Raw genomic sequence first — 26600 nt, forward strand, 5'->3', positions numbered from 1 at the left:
AACAGCTACTCAGCTACCACGGTTCTGGAGGCAGGAAGAACAAGGGCTGGCGAAGGTTCTTCCAGGTTGCAGACATCTGGCAACTTAACCTGCTGAGCCACCAGGGAACTCCTGTTTGAGGGGAGTTTTGATCCCCGCCCCTCCCTCTCTTCCAAGTTGCCTGTCTTGGTTTTCTTCTTCATCCTTTAGTGGAGCCCATAGAACTGGATTTTTGACACCATACTGGCTCTTTCTGTTTTCTGTTTTGGCTTCTGCATTTAATTCTGGATACTTTCCTAGAGTGCCTGGTGGGCCAGGACAGTTTGGCTGCATTTTTCAGAGTAGGACATGAATGAGCCATTGGAAGGTCTGAACAGAGCTTGTAGGATGGCTCATGGCTTCACTGTAGGGTGATCTGGATGAACATTTCATCAGCAAATGCTCAGAGTCAGTATATTTCACTGTCCTCCTGGTATGATCAGATTCTCTAGAAAGGACCGTCCTAGTCTCTTGCCTGAAGGAGGTTAGACTTGGTGCTTGTATTATATATTATCTTTCATGAATTCCTTGGTTATTTTTTTTCTTTCTTTTTTTAGGGCTACACCTATGGCATATGGAGGTTCCCAGGCTAGGGGTCTAATTGAAGCTACAGCTGCCGGCCACAGACATAGCAAAGCCAGATCCGAGCCACGTGTGCAACCTACACCATAGCTCACGGCAACGCAGGATCCTCAACCCACTGAGCGAGGCCATGGATCAAACCCGCAACCTCATGGTTCCTAGTCAGATTTGCCAACCACTGAGCCATGACAGGGACTCCACGAACTCCTTGTTTTTAGGGTGGTTAAACTCTCCTTCAAATGCTTCTGGGGTCTCCCAGTTCCCAAGTCCCATTTTTTCCCCCCACATCGCCTTATAGTCTTTTGCTAGGATGGAGGAAGGGATAGTTAACTTGGCTGCTTGGGGTGAGGGAGGCACCTGAGACTCTGTTTCTGAAATTGACTTTGAACCCACAGTACTGTTTAGTTCCAATTCACTTCACTTCCTTAGGAAACTTGTGCTACCAAGTCTTGGGTCTCTTGGGGGATGGTGCAGTGTAACATAAGTTGTTTCTTGGCTTTCAATACTGCTGGCTTACTATTTAGTTTTCTTAAGCCAATTAAGTCCATTCATACTCCCCCTGCCCCACCCCTGCTCTTCAAAGTTCTGTTGCTAGTGCTTCCTCTTTCATACTGTATTCTTGGGAGTTCATGTCTGGGATTACTGGAAATCCCTTCTTCCTGCTGTTCACACCTTTAGAATTCCCTTCCCCTTGAGGGTGGCCAGGACCTGTGACTCATTTCTAGCTGATAGAATATGGCCAAAGTTATAGACTGTCACACCCCCGATTACCTTATATTACATAAGACTCTGTCTTGGAAGCAGACTGGACTAAGAGGCGCTCTTTGCAGGCTGAACTATGTAAGTGACTCTGTTGGAAAATCCCAGTGGGGAGTTCCTGCTGTGGCTCAGCAAGTTAGGAACCCGACATTCTCTCCCTGAGGATGCAATTGAATCCCTGACCTCGTTCAGTGGGTTAAGGATCTGACATTTCCATAAGCTGCAACATAGTTTGCAGATTCAGTTTGATTCTGGTGTTGCCATGGCTGTGGCACAGGCTGGCAGCTGCAGCTCTGATTCTAACCCCTAGCCGAGGAACTTCCATATGCCACAGGTGTGGCCATAAGAGGGAAAAAAAGAAAATGCCAGTGGAAGGGTCATATAGGGGTCCTTTAGGATCTCAGGGTAGCCTCTGCTCAATAGTCAGCAAAAAGTCAAGGTTCTCATTCCCACAACTGTTAAGGAAATACATCCTGCCAACAACATGAATGAACTGGAATGGATTTGTCCCCAGTCGAGCCTCCAGATGAAAATGCAGACCAGCTAACATCTTCATTGCTATCTTTTGAGACTGTGGAGCAGGGGACCCAGTTAAGCTGTGCCCGAACTCGTGACCCAGAGAGACAATGAAATCACAAGTGCATGTTGCTTTAAACCGCTAAGCTTGTGGCAGTTTTTAACCCACTTGTAGAAATTATTCCCATGTCTTTCTCTTATTTTTGATTCTTTTGTTATTTTTGTAGCCTTCTGAAAGAGAGAAAAGGTGAATATATGCATGTAATCCGTGGATTAGACAAACACAACACATGGTTATGTGAGTACACAGCTTGTGTGTTGTTTGGCTGTATGCAATGACCCCGGAAGACTGTGGTCACTGTACCTGTGAGACTGTCCTGCATGAGGCTCTTAGGGACTTCACAAAATAACTAGGAAGGCATATTAAAAGACCCCAATTTCAATTGAACAAGCAAGTAAAAATTCTAGCTACTTGTTATAGACTGAATAGTGTCCCTGCAAAAATTCCTATGTGAAAGCCCTCACCTCCAGTGTGATTATTTGGAGACAGGGTCCTTTAGGGCCTGATGAAGGTATGGCCCTAATCTGATAGGATTGGTGTCCTCATAAGAAGGGGAGACACCAGAGAGCTCTGTTTGCATGTGCTTGGAGATAAGACAGGAAGCACAATCTCACTAGAAAACCAGTCTGATGGTATCTTCAACTTGGACTTCCCAGCCTCCAGAACCACGAGAAAATAATTTTCTGTTGTCTTAACCAGCTGGTCTGTGGTATTCCGTTATGACAGTCTGAGCTGATTAATACACTCCGACAGACCGCAGCAAATGTGGACCTGGCTTGCTTTGTCATCACAGGCTGCTCAGACAGGACATGAGGGCTACATGGAAAATAGTGACTAAACGATGCCCGAGCTCCTTGCAGACCAAGGAGTCTAAGATTCTAATGACAATTAAATAAACAATGCCAATCCTATTAGTCTGACTTATTAACCCCCTTCATATTGTAATTCAACTCTCCCTGCTCACTTTACCTAATTTCTTGGCATCTTTCAGCGGCTGTAAGACAGAAATAATAATAACTGCCCCCCCCACAACAAGCTCATAGTGAAGATTACATGAGTTCATAGATGCAAAGCACTTAGAAGAGCACCTGACACATAGTGAATGCTTTATACCTGTTGCTTCTTCTTCTTTTTTTTTTTTTTTTGTCTTTTTGCCATTTTCTTGGGCCGCTCTCGTGGCATATGGAGGTTCCCAGGCTAGGGATCGAATAGGAGCTGTAAATGCCGGTCTACACCAGAGCCACAGCAACGTGGGATCTGAGCCGTGTCTGCAACCTACACCACAGCTCACGGCAACGCCAGATCCTTAACCCACTGAGCAAAGCCAGGGATCGAACCTGCAACCTCATGGTTCCTAGTCGGATTCGTTAACCACTGCGCCATGACAGGAACTCCTACCTGTTGCTTCTTTTGTTTTGACTTCTTACCTTCATTATCGTCATCATCACAATTATTATTGAAATAAATCTTCAAAAAAGATCGCTGAAGACTCTAAGTAAGGATGAATCAAAGGGCTTGGTTGTTCTGAGCACTGTAGTCAGGGCGGAAACTTGGATGACCCCAAAGTGATGGCAGTATGGAAGGGAAATGCCACTTCCTCTAGCATCTTCACAGCTGCTCTGTATCCAAGAGTGGCAATGGCACTACATGTAAATAACTTCCCTAAAGTACCGACAGTGTATCATAAAAGAAAACCAGGGTGCTTTAAATTCTTCCCCAAAGCTGACAATCAAACTCTCCCTCAATTTGCCTCTTACATGGAGAGAATGTTGGGAGGAATGAGTCTCAAAGCTAGGCTCTTAAAGCTTGCTTAGGATTGCATGTAATTTCCAAGGCTGTTAAGGGCTGGAGAAATGGACTAGGAGAAAAAAGTCCTAAAAGCGCCCAATCCCCTTTTCCTGGCTTCACTTTGGGAAGTCATTCCACCTGTCCAAACCTTCTTTTCCTCATCTCTGCACAAGATCTGCCTGGACATCTCATGTCAGTGGATGGGGCACCAGAAGAAAGTGCCTTGTCAACTGAAAAACACTGTTCTACCTGTGAAACCATATTGTTATGCTTCCTAAGTCATAGCTACAGAGCTATCTTAAATGGACACTTTCCATTTTCCCATTTTGCTTCATTAACATTCTTTTTTTTTTTTTCCTTTTTTGCCTTTTTTAGAGCCATACCCATAGCATATAGAGGTTCCCAGACTAGGTGTTGAATCGGACCTGCAGCTGCCGGCCTACGCCACAGCCACAGCAATACCAGTTCCGAGCAATGTCTGCAACCTACACCGCAGCTCATGGCAGTGCCAGATCCTTAACCCCCTGAGCAAGGCCAGGGATCGAAGCCACATCCTCACGGATACCAGTTGGTTCATTACCACTGAGCCATGACGGGAACTCCTAGATTAACTTTCAGTGTTAAGCGACTGAACCTAAAAAACAAGAACAAACATCACATCCAACTGGAAAATTTGGGAGGGAAACACCATTTCTCTAAGGAAATTTTCACGCATGGTATTTTTCTAAGAAATCGACCATGGTCCATCAATTTATCTAAAGTGATTTCATGATATTTCCCTGCTCCAATTCAGATGATAGGAAATGCCATGAAAAAAGGAAACTATAGGAAATGCCATGAAAAAAGGAAACTATAGTTTGTGGCAGTGAGAGGCTGAGCTGATACAACCAACATAATTCCTGACAAAAACTTACTCTTCTATATTCATGAAGCCATTCCTTTGAATCCAACTCCTTGGAAATAAATCTCTCCATTTAATTGCAGATAAAGATGGTGGAGGAGGGAGGGAGAAGGGGAAGGGACTGGGAGTTTGGAGTTGGTAGATGTAAACTATTCCATTTAGAATGGATAAACAATGAGGCCCTGCTGTAAAGCACAGGAAACTATACCCAGTCTCTTGGGATAGACCATGAGAAGTTCATATGAGAAAAAGAATGTATCTTTATGTATGACTGGGTCACTTTACTGTAGAGCAGAAATTGACACAACACTGTAAATCAACCATACCCTAATAGAAATAAAATTTTTTTAAAAAAAGAAAAGAAAGATGGCAGTCATGAAGCCTCTGAAACTTCACTTTATTCCCAGACTCCTAGATCAGAAAATTCCATTGAATATTGAACATTCTTTCTTCACTGACATTTAGCTCTACATGTCATTTTGCTCCAAAAATCTTCCCTTGATTTTGCATTTCCCAACTTTATTCGCTTGATGAAAACTGAGTTAGCATGATGTTGTTGGAAGACTCTCCAGTGCAAGAAAGCACATAATTGCCTAAGAGAGGAAAAAAGAGGATAAGAATTATTGCTACTGTGCTGGAATCAAGCATGAAACCAAAACGGAAAATAAGCCAATGCAATTCCTTACAACTCTGGACAGTTTTAGGATGAGATTAGGGAAAGCATAGGATGTAATTGGTTGACAGGTACAGCATTCTTATTATATTTTACTTATTTATTCACTTATGTATGGGCCATGCCCACAGTATGTGGAGGTTCTTGGGTCAGGGATCCAACACCTGCCACAGTAGTGACGGCGGTAACCAGAGCCACAGCGGTGATAACGCTGGATCCTTAACCCACTGAGCCACCAGGGAAGTCCCAGGTACATCATGTTATTAATGCCATGGAAGATTACATCTATAATGTGTCTCCTTTGAGAAGAGAAGGACCATATTTTTCAGCTATTCCTGGGACATGAGATAAAGGTTTGAGATCCCTGAATATTACTGCTGGAAGGAATCTCCATGATCTCTTAGTTTTTCATTTTACTGATGAGGAACAAATGTCCAAAAAGGTAACGAGATTTAGTAAAAGCCCTCGTGCTGGTTGCCGGTGGTGATATTAACAGGACCCAAGGCTTCTGGATGAAAACATGGAACATTTTGTGAGGGGGTGCCTTTTCAAGTTTAGACACTTGACCTTGATCTGCAGTTCAAATAATTTTCATGGCCATCTAAAGTGAGTTGCCTATTTTCCAACCTTAATGAGGATATCACTGTAATTTAATATGAAATAGGACTCACACTCTTAAGGATGACTTTGGTTTAATTGTAATGTAAGAACTTCTCCTCAACTCTCCCATGCTGCACCCTCTCCTCCAGGAATATTGCACCTATTTTGTTTCTGGCCATGCCCAAGGCATGTGGAAGTTCCTGGCCCAGGGATCGAACCTGCGCCACAGCAGCAAGCTGAGCTGCTACAGTGACAATGCCGGATCCCCCATGATACACCCTTCTCCTCCAGGAATACTGCAACTATTCACAATGCTTAAATATGGTGTACATTTTTCAGGAGCTGAATATCATTAATTCTAACAACAGCTAACATATGAGCACAGGAATAACATGTATCCTCAGCAGGGGAGACAGTGCCCCATCACCCACAGCTCCTACCTCCCCAGGGACACTTTAGGGAGGTGGCTATGCCCAATGTGAGGCACAAGCACTTGGCGCCATGCCCACTACCCAGCAGCTGGCACAGAGGAGTGAGTCTCCAGTAGGGACCCAACTGTTCATCTAACCACACTGTGGCCTCAATGATCAAGGTCACAGATTTAGATAACGGCTAACTGAGGAAAGGGTCGTGACTCGTGATGAAATTAAAAGTGACCTTTGCTGGTCTCCGTGAGCATCAGATCCGCAACCTTGTTTTGTCAGCCCTGAGTACCATCCAGATGAGCTCCAAACACAGCTGGCTGATATTTGCTCACTTCTCATGTGAATTTTTGAAAAACTGCCATTGAATTTTCCCCATGTGAGGTATTCCTATTCTTTCCTCCTACCCCTCATAACCTTTCATTTGCTGTAACCCACCTTTGTGTTGGAATACGTTCAAAGTCTTTTCCAACTTGGGTTTGGCAGATAGATCTGATGCGTTTTGCTGCATAAAAGGAAAACAAACCATTTAGACGTGGAAAGTATCCTTTGAGGGATGGTCTACATTTCCTGATGTCTTGAGGTCCTTAATAATCCTTTATTCCATCTACCTTGCGTCCTATTCTCTTTTTAAGAATTTAGAATATGGTTGACTCTTGAACAACACGGGCCTGAATTATGCAGGTCCAGTTACATGCAGATTTTTTTTCAATAAATACCTACTATTCGGAGTTCCCATCATGGATCAGTGGCTAATGAACCTGACTAGGAACCATGAGGTTGTGGGTTCGATCCCTGGCCTCGCTCAGTGGGTTAAGGATCTGGCACTGCTGTGAGCTGTGGTGTAGATTACAGACTCGGCTTGGATCCCGAGTTGCTGTGGTGTAGGCCAGTGGCTACAGCTCCAATTCAACCCCTATGCCGTGGGTGCGGCTCTAAAAAGACGAAATAAATAAATAAATACCTATTATTCAAGAAATAAGTGCTACACGATCTGCAGTTGTTTTTTGTTTGTTTGTTTTTGTTTTTGTCTTTTGTCTTTTTAGGGCTGCACTTGCAGCACATGGAGGTTACCAGGCTAGGGGTAGAATTGGAGCTGTAGCCACTGGCCTATACCCCAGCCACAGCAACACCAGATCCGAGCCGAGTCCGAGACCTACACCACAGCTCACGGCAACACCGGATCCTTAACCCACTGAGTGAACCAGGGATTGAATCCGCAACCTCATGGTTCCTAGGTCAGATTCATTTTCTCTGCGTCAAGACGGGAGCTCCAATCTGCAGTTGCTGAATCCGCAGATGGTGAACCGTGAGTATGGAGAGTTGACTATAAATTTATACGTAGATTTTCCAGAGCCCGGCAGCTAATGGTGGAGAGCTAATCCCTGGTGTTGTTCAAGGGTCATATATACTCATTTCCTTATTCTTTCTTCTGCTTTAACCTATTTAAAATGCCAAAGACCTTCCTTCTAAGTGGTCTTGTGTTCCTGCATAGTCATACAACTTTAAACAACAAACCCGAAAACAGTTTTAAAGGAGATATGATCCTCTTCCGGGTCCAATCTTACATTTTTTTGGTTCATACATTTATGAAAAAGAGGACCAGTGGAGGGAAAAACAATACATCTAGTGAAAACGGTCTCTAACAAAGCTTTGCCTTGGGAGTTCCTGTTGTGGCTCAGTGGAAACGAATCCGACTAGTATCCATGAGATTGCGGGCTCCATCCCTGGCCTCACTCAGTGGGTCCAGGATCTGGCGCTGCTGTGAGCTGTGGTGTAGGTCGCAGACACCTCTCAGATGCCAAGTTGCTGTGACTGTGGTGTAGGCCAGCAGCTGAAGCTCCGAGTCGCCCCCTAGCCTGGGAACCTCCGTAGGCCTCGTGTGTGGCCCTAAAAACAAAAGAAACAAAATAAAGCTTTGCCTTGCTCTCACCCATCTTAGCAGTCAAATCTCTTTATGAGTAATTCTTTAGTCACTGGCACAAAGGCTACCCAGAGTTCAAAAATTTAAAACCTGAATTATGACACTGGAATAAAATATTTAAAATAAACAACACGTACTTCTTGGGAAAGATAAAAAGTGTGGAGGGACCTTATATCCTTTGCCCACTGATGGATTTATTAATGTAACATCTCACATTGCCATTATATGCCAGACACTGTTTTAGGCACCTCGGATATTGAAAGGAATAAACTCTACCTCCTGCCATGGTCCATGTCATGAGAAGCTAAATCAAGATGGGAGAAATAGGTGTTTTTTCTACGCCATATGTACCCCAGGAATAGTTTCCAGATTTTTTACCAAAAAATATGAGTGGTTACTCCACATTGAGCTCTGAAAAAAATTATCTTAGAGAAAAAGGAATGAGAAACATGTGAGAGTTTCCAAGCAAAAGAATTGATTTTCTCAAATTCAGGGCTCAGTAAACACATAATACTCTAATCCTAGAGAAGAATCCTAAGGTCATGGAGTTCCCATGGTGGCGCAGTGAAAACGAGTCCAACTAGGAACCACGAGGTTGTGGATTTGATTCCTGGCCTCGCTCAGTGGGTTAAGGCTCCGGCGTTGCCGTGAGCTGTGGTGTAGGTCACAGATGTAGCTTGGACCCCACATTGCTGTGGCTGTGGTGTAGGCCGGCAGCTGCAGCTCCTATTGGACCCCTAGCCTGGGAACCTCCATATGCCGTGGGTGCGACATTAAAAAGACAAAAAGACAAAAATAAAATCCTAAGGTCATGATAATTGCATAAAGTAAGATTCAAAAAGAATCTTTTTTTTTTGTCTTTTTGCGTTTTTCTAGGGCCGCTTTCACGGCATATGGAGATTCCCAGGCTAGGAGTCGAATCGGAGCCATAGCCACTGGCCTACGCCAGGGCCACAGCAACACGGGATCCCAGCCGCGTCTGCGACCCACACCACAGCTCACGGCAAGGGCAACGCCGGATCCTTAGCCCACTGAGCAAGGCCAGGGATCGAACCTGCAACCTCATGGTTCCTAGTCGGATTCATTAACCACTGCGCCACGACGGGAACTCTGAAAATATTTTACAATAACTATACATGGAGTATAAACTTTGAGAATTGTGATTCACTCTATTGTACACCTGTACTTTATATGATATTACACATCAACTATACTCCAATTTAGCAAAACTGCCTGTGGAGTTCCTGTCGTGGCTCAGCAGTAACGAACCTGACTAGTAGCCACGAGGATGCAGGTTTGATCCCTGGTCTCGCTCAGTGGGTTAAGGATCCAGCATTGCTGTGGCTGTGGTGTAGGCTGGTAGCTTCAGCTCCAATTTGACCTCTAGCCTAGGAACTTCCCCGTGCTGCTAGTGCGGTCCTAAAAAGCAACAACAACAACCACAAAAACCTGCTTGTAAATCAACTGTACGTCAATAAAATAAATTTAAAAACTAAAGATGTAAATCTAAAAATTCCCTGCATCCTGCTTCATTTGGAGAAAACAATTTTCGATTTCAACACAGTAGGAAGCTACGTGGTCTGGGGAAGAACAGCTTCATCAGGCATGAAAGGTTACATGGCTTTAAGCTGTTAGTCAACAGAAGCTGAGTCATTGGAACGAGAAATAAATCAGCCCATCTTTGTGGAGAGGGAGTCTGCAGAGGCCACCAGAGGATGCCTCTTGGTGAGGAGTTAAGAGAATGTCGCGAGGGACAATGGAAGGGCAAAGAAGGGGCCCTGAGTCCACAGCAGAGAGAGGATCCTGAGAGAAGCCACATGTGGTCCAGATGACATCATGGCAGCTTGAGGGATGGTCGTTGCTAGGACCACAGTGGGCTTTGTCTATTCCCTTTAGCCAACTATCCAAATGCACTGCCTTTTCAAGATCCCTACTTCACCATCCCTTTTCCCATCTCTTAGTGGATGGCTTTGTATCCCCTGGAGAACAGAAACAAAGACAAAAAAAAAAAAAAAGTATCCAGGTCTCTGAATTCTCTCGACATCATGACCCCGATCAGTACATGTTGCTCTGTCTGCATCAGCCTGATACTTCCTGTTCCTAAGGAAGAGGCTAATCCCTCCGTCTTCCATCCAGACTCTCAATCTGCTTTCTCAGGAATCTTCTGTCCATCACCATCCCCCTTCATTTGTTTTCACACTCTTTAGTGGCTTATTCCTTCCAACAAGTGGAGTTGCTCACATGGCATCTCTGCTCGACCCTGTCACTCCCTCCCAGCTGTATGTCTACACTGCCCTCCATCTCTTCATTTGTAAGCCAGTTTCTTTTCTCTCTTTCTCCCTCCCTCCCTTTCTTTCTTTATTTCTTTAAGAGCTGCACCTGCAGCATATGGAAGTTCCCAGACTAGGGGTCAAATTGGAGCTGCATGCCTGGATCACTTTGCTGTACAGAAGAAATTGGCACAACACTGTAAATCAGCTATACTTTAATTTTTAAAAAATATATTAAAAAAAAGAAACGTGATGAAGAGAAGAAAAACACTGTTGGGCATATCTATTTTGGGTTTTGTTTTATTTTTCTTTAGAGTGGTTTTGTCTCTTTGGTTTCCCAAGGAGAAAAATCCTGACTTCCTGCTTTGTAGGGTGAGGAATGTCCTGTTTTGCTTTATTAACTAAAGGTTTTTCCTTCATACACTCATATATGCTGTAACTCTCAACTTTTCCTAAGAGTAGAGAATGATTCATTAGTTTCACATTTTCTGGTTCAAGGGATTTTCATTCTTCAAGACATAAAAACAAAATCACAGACCATTAGAATTTCTACTTTGTGTAACTACCTCCACCTTAATTTTTACAGCTTGAGAACGTTGAAACCAAAAGGTACTATCTTGAGATCACACAGCCATTTGGTTACTGAGTCAGAAACACAGGGTAGGTCTGCCAGCTCCTGGGCCATGCCTTCCTAATTCACAGCCCGCTCCTAAGAAATGCAGATCCAGAAAAATTATCTTGGTGTCAGAGGCTAATTTCCTCACTGTCTTATTATTATTATTATTATTATTTCAAGAGCTTATATAATTCCTTGGGAAAAACCTCCAAACATCCATGTCATTTTTCACGCATTTAAGTCAGTTGATTTTTATCAAACACAGAAATTTCTGCTTTAGAACCATTTCTTCTCTTTTCTTTTTTTTTCCTCCCTTTTTTGGCCAAGCCTTAGCACATGGAGTTCCCAGGCCAGGGATCAGATCAGAGCCACAGTGATGACCTACACCTCAACTGTGGTCACACTGGATCCTTTAACCAGGGATCCAACCTGCATCCTGGTGCTGCAGAGATGCTGCTGATTCCATTATGCCACAGTGGGAACTCCTTTAGAACCCTTTCTGTGTCTTATCAGAAAGCAAAAGTCTAAGTTCATACCAAAAATGCAAAATAGGGATGGAAGTACTTTTGCTTCTTAACTCTACTCTCCTTACATGGATTGTATTTTGGTGGCAAAGAGTGAAAGAGGAATCCTTTGTTACCATACAAACGTCAGTTTGCAGACCTAGGAGCTAAAATCACAAGGAGTGTTTTATAGGTTAGAACTTAATCAAGACCTCCCCCTTTGCTTTTCTAGAGAAGGAAGAGGGATCTGGAAGAGGGATCTAGAAAAGATCCAGAATGTCAGGCAGAGATAAGGGCTCTACTGATTCTAGATATTGGGGGTAAGTCAGACTACAGAAAAAGATACTGATTAAAGGTATTTGCTCATAATGGCCACACTGCCCCCTACACTTCAGCATCCTTGAACCTTTCCACGCCTTTGAATTCATCCATGCATTCATTCATTCAATCACTCATTCAACAACATTTTAATGAGCATTGGCCGTGTGCTGGGCATTGCGCCAGATACCAGGAACATAATGGTGACAGAAACTCAAGAGGTTTACACACAAATGGGCTTGCCATAGGACCGCATAAAGAGAAAAGTGCAAAACTGGTACTTGACACATTGCCCCGATGACAGCAAGAGATAATTACCTTTGATGTTTGCTTCCAGGAGCTTAAAGGGGACAACTTGTTGAGCAGCAAGTGTCGAAGCTATAGAGCAACAAAGAAATATTGAGGAGTTACACATATGCAACCATACACAGACGAAGCAAGAACAAAACTGCAGAACGAAATTGTTATTTAGTGGTAGTAGTTCCTGGAAGTACTTAATAGACAGTAAGCATGGGTATCTGATGAAAGGAGTTCCCTTTTTTTTTTCTTTTCTTAACCTGTAAACAAGTCTAGAATTAAATGAAACACAACAGTAACAAAAGCCATAATAATTCTGATTCTATACATCAGTCACTGGGCAATAATTGCTAAATCAAAGTTTATCTTTGAAGTGCAGAGTGAATTGTGCAAACAACAGATTCAGTTCAATCAAGAAAGAAGTAGTGAGTTCCCTGGTGGTCTAGTGGGTAGGATTCAGCACTCTCACCACTGAGGCCTGGGTTCAGTACCTGGTCTGGGAACTGAGATTCCACATTAAGCCGCTGTATGCAGTGGCCAAAGAAAACAAACAAAAAGCATACTGCTTCGTCTGGGGCAGGCACAGTAATTATGGTAATTATAAAATAGCCTTATCATCTTATTAAAACAAAGACTACCTTTATTAGTTTACTGTCTTTAAGCTTCTCTGCAGAATTACTCAAACCTTGGAAAAATAGTGAAAGAAGTTTGATTTTGTTTCTTTTTTTTTTTTTTTTTTTTTTGTATTTTCAAGGCTGCACCCACGGCATATGAAAGTTCCCGGGGTAGGGGTCGGAACTGCAGCTGCTGACCTACTACACCACAGCTACAGCAGTGGGATCTGAGCTGCGTCTGCGAACTACACCACAGCTCACGGCAATGCCGGATCCTTAACCCACTGAGTAGGGCCAGGGATTGGACCTGCATCCTCATGGATACTAGTTGGGTTCATTATTGCTGAGCCAAAACGGGGAACTCCAGAAGTTTGTTTTTTTTTCTATTGCTTTTAGTTACATTGGCCATCCTTCTTTGGAGTTCTATTTAATGTTAGAAGCTATCTAATTAAATTCTAGAATTTCCCTTGTGTCACAGCAGGTTAAGGACCTGGCATTATCACTACAGCAGCTTGGGTCGCTGCTATGGTACAGGTTTAACTCCTGGCCCAGTAACTTCCACATGCCATGGCTGTGGTCTAAATAAATAAATAAAATTCGAGAAACAATTCTAAGTAAATGAATAAATTAAGAAACAAAAAAGAATTCAACTCTAAGGAAAATTTTTTTGCTTGTTAATTATGTCAAATCATAATTTAATTAAGAAAAATTAATTGTTCAAAATAGGAGTTCCTATCATGGGACAGTGGAAATGAATCTGACTAGGAACCATGAGGTTGCGGGTTCGATCCCTGGCCTTGCTCAGTAGGTTAAGGATCTGGCGTTGCCATAAGCTGTGGTGTAGGTGGCAGATGTGGCTCAGGTCCTGCATGGCTGCGGCTGTGGTGCAGGCCGGCAGCTGTACCTCCGATTAGACCCTTAGCCTGCGACCCTCCATATGCCATGGGTGCAGCCCTAAAAAAAGCAAAATAAAAAAAAATCAATTGTTGAAAACAAATTTCCCCTTTTTTTCTACAATGTTCACATTATATGTTGAGATTAGTTCTCCGGAGCTCTATTAACGGAAGTGAGTGTTTCGTTCCTGTGTCTCCTGACTGAGTCTGCCTTTTGTGAAATTACAGAATTGTATTATGAAAGTACCCATGGTCTAAACTCTCATATATGAATAAGGGCCCCAAATTGAGGGGGAGGGCTTAGACGCCTGGATTAAGGGAGGAAGAGAAGAATGAATACACATACCTTATTATCCAAGAGCATTCCAAAACATAAGATGAAAAAACCCTTAAAAAAAAGGAATAAAGCACATGTACTGTCTTTTCTTTCCCAGGAAAGAAAATAGTCACATGTAATATGTCACACTGTTCTATTATATCCTCTTCTTCTTGTCCCCTGATTGGCTGTGGGCTCCTTGAAGGCAAGGACACTGTGGGATGACCTTCATGATGGAAGAGTACAAAATACACAAACATTTTTTTTTTCTGTTGAATGGATAATTAGATCATTGAATGAAAAACGTTTTCAGCCTATATGGAGCTTCATGTCCCCCTCTGTGTCATTCGAAACCCCAAAGAACTTCCATTTGTTTCTACATCTCAGCTTTTCCTTAGGCATCACGCAAACATTTACTAAGTAATTATGATGGCAGGAGGCATTGAAGGCCAACCCCAAGGTCACATGGAGGAAGGTGACCTTTATTAGCATCCTTTCCATCAGGTCCTGCCCTTGAGGAACTCTTGGCAGAGACTTTCTGGACCTTGAAATCCTCTCCCGGTTAGAGTGCCCTCAGCTGGTACCTGCTCAGACAGTATGTCACCAAGGGCTGGCCTGCACAGAAGCTCCCAAAACCTGTCACCTTAGATGCATGCTCTTCATGATGTTCTCTCTGCTACCACTTAGGTGAATCCTGGTTCCTGGCCAGCTTTTTAGGAGACATCTACTGACGACTTACTCTGGGCCAGGCACTGCACCAAGTGCTAAACGATCTCTTTTCATCCTCACATTTACGCTGCGATAGGGTAATCTTATCCCTGTTTACCAGAGGAGAGAATTGCGGGAGAAAGTGAAGTCATTTGTGAGTGGTCACACCTTTAGACAACGCAGCATATTTGAGCCCAGAGCTCAAACACTGAGCCATCATCCAGAGGAGCCCCAGCAGACGTTCCCCGAACCAGAATTGAAGTCTCTCTTTCAGATTCACCCAAACCTAAGGATTTCTTTTCCCACTTAACTCCCTGAACACTCTCTGATCATGGCAGGTAAAATCCAATCTTGGCAGCAGAGGTTGGCAAACTTTTTATAAAGAGCCAGATAGACAATAGCTCTGGTTTGGCAGGTCATCCAGGGTCTTACAGCTGCTCAGTTCTGCCTGTTTACTGCAAACAGCCACAGACCATACATTCAAGAATGGCCATGGCTGTATTTCAATAAAACTTTATTTGCAAAAACAGTGCTGCCTGCAATTTGCCAGCCCTGGCTCTAGGGCCCCTTATGGACTTGCCTTGGTACCATTCAGACTCAAAAAGTACTCTTGATTTGTTTGTCTTTCCCTGTGTGCTTTCACAGGGCTCTGCTCAAGCCTAAGAGGACAGGAGAGAGTAGTGTTAGCTATGGAACTCCTAACACATTTAAAAATCCTGAGATGAATGACTGAAGATGTCTAATATTCTGCTTCAGTATGAGAGTAACTGTTGGGGAAAATGGATCTCCTTTTTTTCTATTCATTGTTGCCTGGCAGTTTGAGTTAGAGTCCCTGATGCTGTCACAGGTGACTCTTACTGTTCTCACCTGGAATGCATTGAGTAGCGCGAAAATAACGTGCCAAGCCAGATTCCCGCTGTCCACCATGGTTCCTATGCCAAAGCCCCAGGTGAGCCCCAGCAGTGGGGTCAGAATGAGGAGGCCCTTCCCCACACGGATGACAGTGGCCTTTTTGTCCTGGGTCAGCCTTTCTCCGACCGCAGGCCTCCAGAGCTTTGCGAGAACTAACAGCAGCACAACCAAATTCACAGCCACAATCGTCAGGGCGGGAACAGCAAAGGCCAGGAGAGGTTTGCTCCCATCGGACCAGTTAAGCCAACACACATCTTTCCTTTTGTAGCTATTGCTGGGCTGTGTGACCGCGATGGTGATGATGGATATGATGAGAGGACACCCGTAGCCCAGGGAGAACCCGATGGCCATCATCAAGGGCGTGGCCATGTGATGGAACACGAGGATAACCCGGTAAGCCAGCAGGAAGCCGAGCATAAGCATCCAAAAGAACAAAGCGAGGTAGAACCAGTGTGCGAAGAACACTGCCGCGATGCAGATTCCAGGAGGGTGTGCCGCTGTGTCCTCGGAGGCAGCGACAATGAACCAGAGATCTGCAATCAAGAGGCATAGGGCTATGTTCACCATGCAAATGTGACGAGTGTGTGAGGTTTGGCTTTTGGTGACCTGCTTCCAAAACAGAGCTTCAATGACCAGGCATAAGACGAGACTTGCGATGGAGACGCCCAGCCCCACGAAGGTGATCCCCTTCACAACGGGGACGATGGCAGGGGGGACAAAGGGGGACATCAGCATGGAGAAGGACGTCAGGTGAGTGCAACGGCATGTCACCGAGTCTGGAGTCTCTTTCACGAGGTGGCAGCCGGCGTTGTTCCACTGCAAATGGCTGAAATCCCAAAACACACAATGAGGCTGGCTCAGGTTCGACTCTATCTTGGAAAGAATCAGGAAAACATCATGTATGGGATAGTTTGGGATAACGGTGGATATCACAGGCCCGTTGATCTGAGCATCTTCATTTTTGGTAAGGGGTAGGATGGTCCCCAGGGTCAAGGAGGCCATGCTGATGATCGTTTCTGGAAATGACCCCTGGAATTGGTCTGACCCAATTAACACCTGGCCTCTGATAGGAATGGAGGTATTCTGGGGGAACAGCTCTGTCTTATAGCTGTAACCCATCTCCCGTTGACGTTGGGATGCTGGAATCCCTTTCCAGTGAATGAATTCTCGAGAAATATTCAGAGGTAGAGCTGCTGGAGGTACCAGAACGCTGATGTTTTCCAGTGTCTCAAGTAACTGGGAACTGGCTTGTTGTTCTTTCTGCAGCAACACGGTCCAGTTGGTTACTGAGGCTGAATTAAGGATGTGGTCAGTTATACCGATGACATTCTGAAATACAAGGATGAAGGTCAGTTGCAATTTTGAGTGAACAGGTCAGAGGACCACAGAGTGGATAGTCATTGGCATAAAGCACAGGAAAATGGCCCAGAGAATCAGCTCAGTTGAAGACATTAAAACTCAACAGAGACATTCAGCTTGGGTGCTCTGCACAGCGGCCTGTTTGGGTTAAGAGACATGGGTCAGGAGTTCCTGTTGTGGCTCAGTGGAAATGAACCTGACTAGTATCCATGAGAATGAGGGTTTGATCCCTGGCCTTGTTCAGTGGGTTAAGGATCCAGCGTTGCGGTGAGCTGTGGAGTAGGTCGCAGATGTGGCTCAGATCTGACATTGCTGTGGCTGTGGTGTAGGCCAGTGGTTACAGCTCCAATTTGACCCCTAGCCTGGGAACGTCCATATGCTGCCATGGGTGCGGCCCTAAAAAAAAGAGAGAGAAAGAGAGTTCCTATATGATTCAGCAGTCCCACTACTGGGCATACATCCAGACAAAACTATACTTGAAAAAGACACATGCAACCTGACAATCATAGCAGCACTATTCACAATAGCTAAGACATAGGAACAACCTAAATGTCCATGGACAGATGAATGGATAAAGAACATGCAGTACATTTATGCAATGGAATACTACTCAGCTATGAAAAAGAACAAAATGATGCTATTCACAGCAACATGGATGGAACAAGAGATTATCATACTCAGTGAAGTAAGTCAGAAAGAGAAAAAAATACCGTATTCAATCACTTTCATGTGGAATCTAAAATATGACACAAATGAACCTATCTACAAAACAGAAACAGACTCATGGACCAGGAGAACAGACTGGTGGTTGCCAAGGAGTGGCGGGTTGGGAATGGGATGGAGTGGGAGGTTGGGGGTAGCAGAACCTAAGCTATTATACATAGAGAGAATAAGCAACAAGGCCTTGCTATACAGTGTAGAAAAATATCCAATGTCCTGTGAGAAATCATAATGGAAAAGAATATTTAAAAAGAATGTATGTACATGTATAACTGAATCACACTGCTGTAGAGCAGAAATGAACACAACCCTGAAAATCAACTATACTTCAATTTTAAAAAAGAGAAAGAGAGAGATTGCTTTTCAAAACACTTTCCTGAAAGTCACCATTTTTCCTCCCACAACCTTCGCTCACTCTGCTTCCCAGGCATCTGCTGCAGGTGCATGTCACTCTGTCTGATCCTTACCCCAGCTGAGCCCTCTGTGGCTTTTGGCCCAGATCCCACAATGGGCGTCTTCTACTGCTCCCCACAACCTCTGCCTTCTTTCGGTTTGTGTTTGCAGCTCTGTTTTGCCCTTCGTTTTATTTTTAGCCTTTCTGTACCATCTTGGTTTAGTTCGTCTCTTAAAAAACAACTCATGGTCAGACTTCTTTTGCTTTGGGAGTTCCTGTCGTGGCTAGTGATAATGAACCCGACTAGTATCCCTGAGGATGCAGGTTCAATCCCTGGCATCACTCAGTGGGTTAAGGATCTGGTGTTGCTGTGAGCTGTGGTGTAGGTTGCAGACCCAGCTCGGATCCCGTGTTGCTGAGTATAGGCCAGTGGCTACAGCTCCATTTGACCTATAGCCTGGGAACTTCCATATTCCTCAGGTATGGCTCTAAAAAGACAAAACAAAACAAAACTTTTTTTTTTTTTAAATCTGAGCATCTTTTCTTTGACTCAGGGAGTTTAACTTGTTCACATCTAACTTTATCTCTGACGTTACGGTCACTGTATACAGTTAATCCCAATTGTGTGATTATATAACAGTATACATTATATAATCCAATTTTATAAAATATTACATGTTTTAACATATAAAATGCACATATCCAAATGTTTGGAAGCATATTTATTTACCAAATATTTATCGAGTATCTGCTATGTGTCACATGTCAATCTTCTAGGCACTGAGGTGACACTAAAATGTAAGCAGCGGCTATTCTAGAGTGACCAGATTATACATCACTCGTTTTTCTTTTTCTTTATTTGCACTTCTTATAGTGAACATGTCTCATTTGCATTTTTTTTTTTTTTGGCCACCCCGTGGCATATGGAGTTCCCCGCCACAGATCGAATTCCAACTGGAGTTTCCACCCGCACCACAGCTGTGGCAACCCTGGATCCTTAACCCACTGTGCCCGGCTGGGGATGGAACCCATGTCCCTGCTGCCGCAGAGACACTGTTGATCCTATTGCACCACAGTGACAACTCCTCACTTGCATAATTTTAAAGTGAATTTTTAAATATCCAAACTGAAACATGAGTTCCCTAGTACAAAAAAAAATGTTTTTTAAAAATACTAAATATAATTGAGTAAAGTAAGAGCTTGTGGCCACAGGAGAGAACAACTGTAGACTCCATGTTAAATATGAAATATTAAAAAGTTCGCACCTGCGTCGTTCAGTGCCATGCAAGGCAGAGACTCACACGTTCCCCTCAGCCAAGTGCTGCCAGGAAGGCTGCCTGGAGGCAGCTCCCTCTTACTTTGAATTTCACTTTTTTTGTTGTTGTTGAGGGCCACACCCATAGCAAATGGAAGCTCCCAGGCTAGGGCTTGAATCGGAGCTGCAGCTGCCAGTCTACACCACAGCCACAGCAATGCGGGATCCGAGCCTTGTCTGTGACCTACACCACAGCTCACGGCAATGCTGGATCCCTGACCCACTGAGCAAGGCCAGGGATCAAACCCACATCCTCATGGATCCTAGTCAGGTTTGTTACCTCTGAGTCACAAGCGAGCTCCCTGAACTCCCATAATTAATCCCAGGGGTTCCTTGTACCCAGTAAAAGAAGCTGTGAAGCTCACACAACGACCACTCAGTGGCTCTCTGCTCTTTTTCGACAGCGCACCACCACCTGGGGCTCTTGCCATTCCTTCTACAAGGCTGAACATTTCCAGCGAGCCCTTCGAGCCCCGGCAGACCTCACCTCCATTGTCGAATTGGACACGCTGAAGTTGCTTGCCCGGGACAGGGAGGAGACATTGCCCAGAAGAGCCACCACGGAAGCCAGATTCCCGGCTGTGGTTGATGGGTTTTGCTGAATGATGATTGAAAGATTTTGTACAAAGGATGACATGGCTGCTTCAGTGGCGCTGAGGGCAATCACACTGAAATTCTAGCAAGAGAAACAGAGAAGCCTTAGAAAACGATGACAGGCTAGCGCTTTATCAGACTTAAATCAGGTTTCCGGGGCCACAGGGGACGAAAAAGTGTATGGTGCATTGTAACATAAGGTAATTATATAACAATGATAACGACATAATGGCTGCCGTTCAGTGCTTTCTGGATGCCAAACACTGTGCTAAATGCTTTCCAGAGGATTCGTGTAGTTCTTACATCACCCTTCGAGGGAGGTACCATGATTACATTCGCTTTATCATTAAGGAATCTGAAACTTGAAGAGACCCATTAAAAAGAATTTTCATGGAATTTCTGCTGTGGTACAATGGATTAAGAATCCAGCTACAGCAGCTATGGTTGCTGCAGAGGTGTGAGTTCTATCCCTGGCCTGGACTTCATATGCCACCAGTGTGGCCATAATAACAAAGGTATTTTCACATAAATTATTACCCTAATTATACAGAACCTGGTGTTCTTTGAGACTCAGTGACTTCCAAACAGCACCTGTAATAGGGGAGAACACATCTGACCACCCATATTGCATCTTTTTTTTTTTTTTTTTGTCCTTTGTCTTTTTAAGGCCACACCCACGGCATATAGAGCTTCCCAGGCTAGGGGTCTAATAGGAGCTATAGCTGCTGGCCTACACCACAGCCACAGAAACATCAGATCCTTAACCCACTGGGCAAGGCCAGGGATTGAACCCTCAACCTCATGGTTCCTAGTCAGATTAGTTTCCACTGGGCCACAATGGGAACTCCATCTATTGCATCGTTTTTTTAGTTTAATCTTTGTATTCTATTGCTTTTGCTGCAAGTTAAGAATATTGTCTATTGCCCATATCTTTTTCCTCTTCTCAACTGACAGAGCTGTTCTCTGCCTAGAGCACCTGGGATCCACCTGCCCTCACACCCAGAAGTGGCCAAGTCCCAGCTATGGTCCCTGTCCAGAGCAAAGCAAAGAAGGCAAGAGGAAAGATAAACTCCAGAAACCATCTGCTCCCTTCTCCCTCCCCAGTTTACAGATGAGAAAACTGAGGTCCAGAAGGAGAGCTGTAAACCTTCCACCGTCCCTTGGTGGTAAATCCCATTCTGGGGTCTTCTGCTTCAATGGCAGAGTCTCTGGCTGATGTTCTGCTGGCTATGAAGATCTATTTGCAGGATACCGTCTATGAGCTGGTCTTAGAGCACCTCTTTTTCATGAGTTCCACGGGCTCCTATCTATCTACCGTGTCTTAACTTTGAACCTTCCTAAGAGAACATCATTTGACCATGTTTCTAGTTCAGTGCTATTGCTAGCAGAGGGACCATTAGCCCCTTAGTCTTTTCTGATCTACAGAAGGAAGCTAGTCAGGCAAATGACCCTGAAGGGCCATGGAAGTTCTATCACCCTATGTAGTTCACCTCTGGCTGACCCACTCCCTGCCCTGGTTTCTGACGTGTGTACATCCTTACTCATATGCAGGTTATGGCTTCTGACTCACATTTCACTTGGGTCTTTAATTCCCAGGTTTTCTGGTCTTCTGAAGCCAGCTCAGTTGCTGTACTACCCTCTCTCCTAGACTCTTCAGTGTTGATTCACGCCTCTGTAGCACCCTCCCCCCCAAACCATCCAATCTGACCTTTTCTGCCATTCTCAGCCACAACCCAGACTCACTACTCATGTCACACTGTCTGGGGTCCCCAGGGTCTGATGTCACCCTCGACTTCTGACCAATGAGACAAATGAATATATTTTATCCTCTACCTCTAGCCGTGCTCACTGGGAGACACCCACTGTGAAACACAAAACCAGGGCAAGTCTGCAAGGTGCAAATGCTTTTTTAACTTCTTCAGCTCTTCCAGCTGAGAGAGGACACACATCTCCCTGAGAATGTGCCACCCAGAGGGCTGGCATTTGGCCGTGATGTTCCCGGTGTAGCCGCGGCTACAGGGAAGAGTGTACTCATCATTCTTAGCCCCAAATCCAAAGACCATGTTGTTACACTGGGCTGGAAAAGAATGGAAACAAAGAAGAAAAATGTCTCTGAATATCTTGACCCTCTCTATAAACTATACAGCAGTGCTTTAAAAGTTGTATTAAAAAAACAGTGCTAAAGAAGCCGTGGAGACAAAAGCCAGGCAAAATTCAGGAGCAGGAGAAATTTGTCTGTGATGCTCAGCTTCATCCTTTTAGTTCCTTTTCCTCTTTCCTGATGTTCTACCCTCCTGAGGCGGGTTCCTCTCTCTCCAGATGTCTGATTTATGCCAACAATCTCTCTTCTTTTTTTTTTTTTTTTGTCCGTACCTGTGGCATATGGAAGTTCCTGGGGCCAGGGATAGAATCCAAGCCACAGAAGTGACCTTAACCACTGGATCACTTTTTCTTTTTTTGCTTTTTAGGGCCACACATGCGGCATATGGAAGTTCCCAGGCGAGGGGTCAAATGAGAGTGGCAGATGCCAGCCTGTGCCACAGCCACAGCAACTTGGTTTCTGAGCCATGTCTGCGACCTACTCTGCAACTCATGGCAATGCCGGAACCTTAACCCACTGAGCAAGGGCAGGGATTGAACTTGCGTCCTCATGGATACTAGTCAGGTTCATAACCTGCTCAGCCACAAAGGGAACTCCTAGATGCTGGATCCTTAACCTCCTGCACCCCAGGAGAACGCCCAGCAATCTCACTTTTAATGGGCCAACCACTAATAAGTATTAGGTGAAAATAAGACAGGGTGTAGTCACTCCCAGGAAATAGTTTCAGTCTTTAAGGGAAAGCTAGCAAACCAGAAAATCTTCAAGACACCATGGGACAAAGCAGGTATGATGTGATTGAAAGATAGCCATTGCCATTTGGCTATGAGTCACATGTCCTGCTTTGTACCCCTTTAAAGGATTCTCAGATCGTGACCAGCCCTTAGCTCCTCTTGCTGCTAGCCCTAAAAATATATTCTTAACATGATGGGGACTGGGAGGAGGAAGTCTTAAGGGCTATGATTTTTTGTTTCTTTTCCCCATGGCTGTGTCTTTTTTTTTTTTTTAATGGCTGTACCTGTGGCATATAGAAATTCCTGGGCTAGAGGTTGAATCAGAGCTGCAGCTGCCAGCCAATACCACAGCCACAGTAACATTGGATTTGAGCCACATCTGCAGCCTATGCTGCAGCTTATGGCAATGCTGGATCCTTAACACAGTGAGTCAGGCCAGAGATTTTACCCACATCCTTGTTCGCTGCTGTCTGAAATTCCTAAACATTTTAGGCATGTGGTAAATACTTATTGAATATATGTTGAAAGTGGCACAGATCTTGGTAAGAGAGGTTTAAATTAAATGTAAAGAATTACTTTTCTTAGGAGTTCCCATTGTGGCACAGGGGAAGTGAATCCAACTAGGAACCATAAGGTTGTGGGTTTGATCCCTGGCCTCGCTCAGTGGGTTAAGGATCCGGCAATGCCATGAGCTGTGGTGTAAGTCACAGACATGGGCTCAGATCTGGCATTGCTGTAGCTGTGGCATAGGCTGGCAGCTATAGCTCTGATTGGACTCCTAGCCTGGGAATCTCCATATGCTGCAAGTGAGGCTGTAAAAAGCCAAAAAAAAAAAAAAAAGAATTGCTTTTTTTAATCTGAAGAAGAGAAGTGGGGGTGGGAGTGTTTGTGTGTATCTGTGTGTGTTTGTGTGTCTGGGTATACATAAAAGACCTGGAAAAGGAGTTCCTTCTGTGGTGCAATGGGATCCTAGGTGTCTCTGGAGCACTGGGATGCAGGTTTGATTCCAGGCCTGGCACAGTGGGTTAAGGATCTGGCATTGTGGCAGCTGTGGCATAGGTTGACACTGTGGCTTGGATCTGATCCTTGGCCCAGGAACTCCATATGCCGGGGAGCCAAAAAAATAAATTAATTAAAAAAAATTTTTTTAAATGGGAAAAATGTCTTCTTTCCTTGGTCCCTTGGATTATGATTTAGGAACATTTTCAGCCTCAGGGCTCTTTTAACATGTAGATCAGTAAACTACAGTTGAAGCATTTGCATCACAGCCTGCAGTAAAATCAGTCTTGTGTGATGTTTACGCCAAGAGTTGGAGATCCAGTCACTGATTAGCAAGGTCTGAAATAGCTGAAACTGAGTTTCATCACGGTGGACCGGGGAACAACTGCTTCTTTCCACTAAAAGTCAGTCTTAGAACAATTCTATTTCAGGAACACCTCCAATATGCGATCGACTAATTAGATGCCCCTAACCTGCTTCCCTCCAGAGGATTGGAAGCCAGATTTACCTTTTCCAAACACTCTGAAAGAGTCATCCTCTAGAGGGAACAGCTCGCGAAGGCTGGCCTTCACCTTCTCAGCCACCTGTTCAATGCCTGACAGCAGCTCAGTTGTGCTGCTGGATCCAATAACTTCATACCCAGCAATGATGCTTCCATCTCTACAGAGATGACGTGGAAAGAAAAATGAGATTCATTCATTCAATCATGCAGGGCTTACTCTGTGTGGTCACAGCATTGGGTTCACAGGAATAGATCAAACAGGTTTGGTCTTTCCTTCATGGAGCTTAAGTGCTAGTGGAGAAGGCGAGGCAAATAAGAAACAAGTTACAAATAGTTACAAATTTTGTTAAGTGTCACTGCAGACACTTACTGATAAGAATAACAAGTAAAAGTGAGGCCCACTTTTTTAATTTTATTTTTTTCCTCTTTTTACAGCCGCACTGGTGGCATATGGAAGTTTCTGGGTTATGAGTTGAATCAGAGCTGCAGCTGAGGCCTATGCCACAGCCACAGCAACACTGAATCCAAGCTGCGTCTGTGACCTACACTGCAGCTTGCAGCAACACCAGATCCTTAACCCACTGATGAGGCCGGGGATCAAACCCACTCACGAACACTATGTCAGGTTCTTAATCTGTTGAGCCAGGACAGGAACTACAGGGCTCCCTTCCCTGGGTGGCTCAGCAGGTAAAGGATTTGGCCCAGGCATGGCCAAAAAATAACATAAAATAAAAATAAAATAGAAGAAAATAAAAAGTGGTCAGGAAAGCCTTCTCTCTGTGCAGAAGGTCTTTGAAGCTCAGACCCAAAGATGAGAAGAAATAGCCAGTGATACAAAAAACACTGCTATAGCATTGCCAGCATCTGAGAAGAGCCTCTGGCAAGAAAATGCTGTGAATCTGACAGACGTCAAGTCAGACAACATGACTAAAACTCCATGAGCAGGTAGAGATGAATAGGAGATGACATCTCCTATGACAAACCCAAGAGCCTGATGGAACAGGACCTGAGCGTTTCAATTTCATTTTTTTACTAAAAAGTTTTATTCTTTATTAAAAGGTATGGTCCCATTTATTTTTTAAGATCATCCCTCTGGTGGCCTTGTGGAAAACGGGTGAAGGGAGAAAGCAAGGAAACAGGAATGCTAGTTAAGATAGAGGGGGTGGTGTCTTGAACTGGTTGGGCAGCCATGCAGGTGGGGAGAGGTCAACTGGTTAGATTCAGGTTATATTAAAGGATAGAAGCCAGAGGACGTGCTAATGGCGAAGATTTCAGGTGTGGGAGAAAGAAACTAGTCAAGAACAACCCCCAAGGAACTGAAAACCAAACTGGAGTGTATTCACATGATGGACTATTACTGGGTAATGCAATGGAGGGAACCACTGATACTCAGAAAAACAAAGATGAGGAGTTCCCGTCGTGGCGCAGTGGTTAACGAATCCGACTAGGAACCATGAGGTTGCAGGTTCGATCCCTGCCCTTGCTCAGTGGGTTAACTAACGATCCTGCGTTGCCGTGAGCTGTGGTGTAGGTCGCAGACGCGGCTCGGATCCTGCGTTGCTATGGCTGTGGCAGATGCCGGTGGCTACAGCTCCAATTCGACCCCTAGCCTGGGAACCATATGCTGTGGAAGCGGCCCAAGAAATGGGCAAAAGACAAAAAAAAAAAAAAAAAAAAAAGAAAAGAAAAGAAAACAAAGATGAGTCACAAAGGCCTTATGCTAAGCAAACAAAGCCAGCACACACAAAAAAAAACCCTGGGTATCAGACGATCATGAAATTCTAGGATGAGCAAAACTAACATAGGGTGATAGAAATAAAGCCAATGGTTATTTCTGGTAGAGGGGTAGGAAGGAATGGGCTAGGAGATTGGTTGGAAAGGAGCATAGGGAACTTTGAGGATAATGGAAATGGTCTGCCTTTTTTTTTTTTTTTTTTCCTTAAGCTGCACCCGAGGCACATGGAGGTTCCCAGGCTCAGGGTCTAATTGGTGCTGTAGCCGCCAGCCTATGCCATAGTCACAGCAACGCCAGATCTGAGCCGCATCTGCAACCTACACCACAGCTCACAGCAACGCCAGATCCTTAACCCACTGAGCAAGGCCGGGGATCGAACTCATGGCTCATTTCCGCTGTACCACAGTGGCAACTCCAGAGACAGAGATTAAGATTTACTGTACATTATGTATGTAAAGA

The 26600-nt window shown here is 44.4% G+C and overlaps 1 protein-coding gene across 8 annotated transcripts in view; it reads right to left on the reverse strand.

The window, feature by feature from the left end:
• Nucleotides 1-5005: 5005 nt before the first annotated feature.
• ADGRF1 (adhesion G protein-coupled receptor F1) overlaps nt 5006-26600 on the reverse strand; it is a 48224-nt gene continuing 26629 nt past the window's right edge. For 3 of the 8 annotated variants that reach the window (XM_047797052.1, XM_047797053.1, XM_047797051.1), the window contains 8 exons: nt 24413-24564; nt 21987-22150; nt 19967-20155; nt 15647-17020; nt 14102-14143; nt 12270-12329; nt 6759-6825; nt 5006-5218 (listed from right to left, as the gene is read on the reverse strand). In XM_047797052.1, coding sequence (XP_047653008.1) covers nt 5145-5218; nt 6759-6825; nt 12270-12329; nt 14102-14143; nt 15647-17020; nt 19967-20155; nt 21987-22150; nt 24413-24564 — 2122 coding nt within the window. In that variant the 3' untranslated portion in view covers nt 5006-5144. The other 5 variants (XM_047797056.1, XM_047797055.1, XM_047797057.1 and 2 more) reach the window with 5 other exon arrangements.

The sequence above is a fragment of the Phacochoerus africanus genome, chromosome 9, assembly GCF_016906955.1.
Source record: "Phacochoerus africanus isolate WHEZ1 chromosome 9, ROS_Pafr_v1, whole genome shotgun sequence".
Taxonomy (NCBI): Eukaryota; Metazoa; Chordata; class Mammalia; order Artiodactyla; family Suidae; genus Phacochoerus; species Phacochoerus africanus.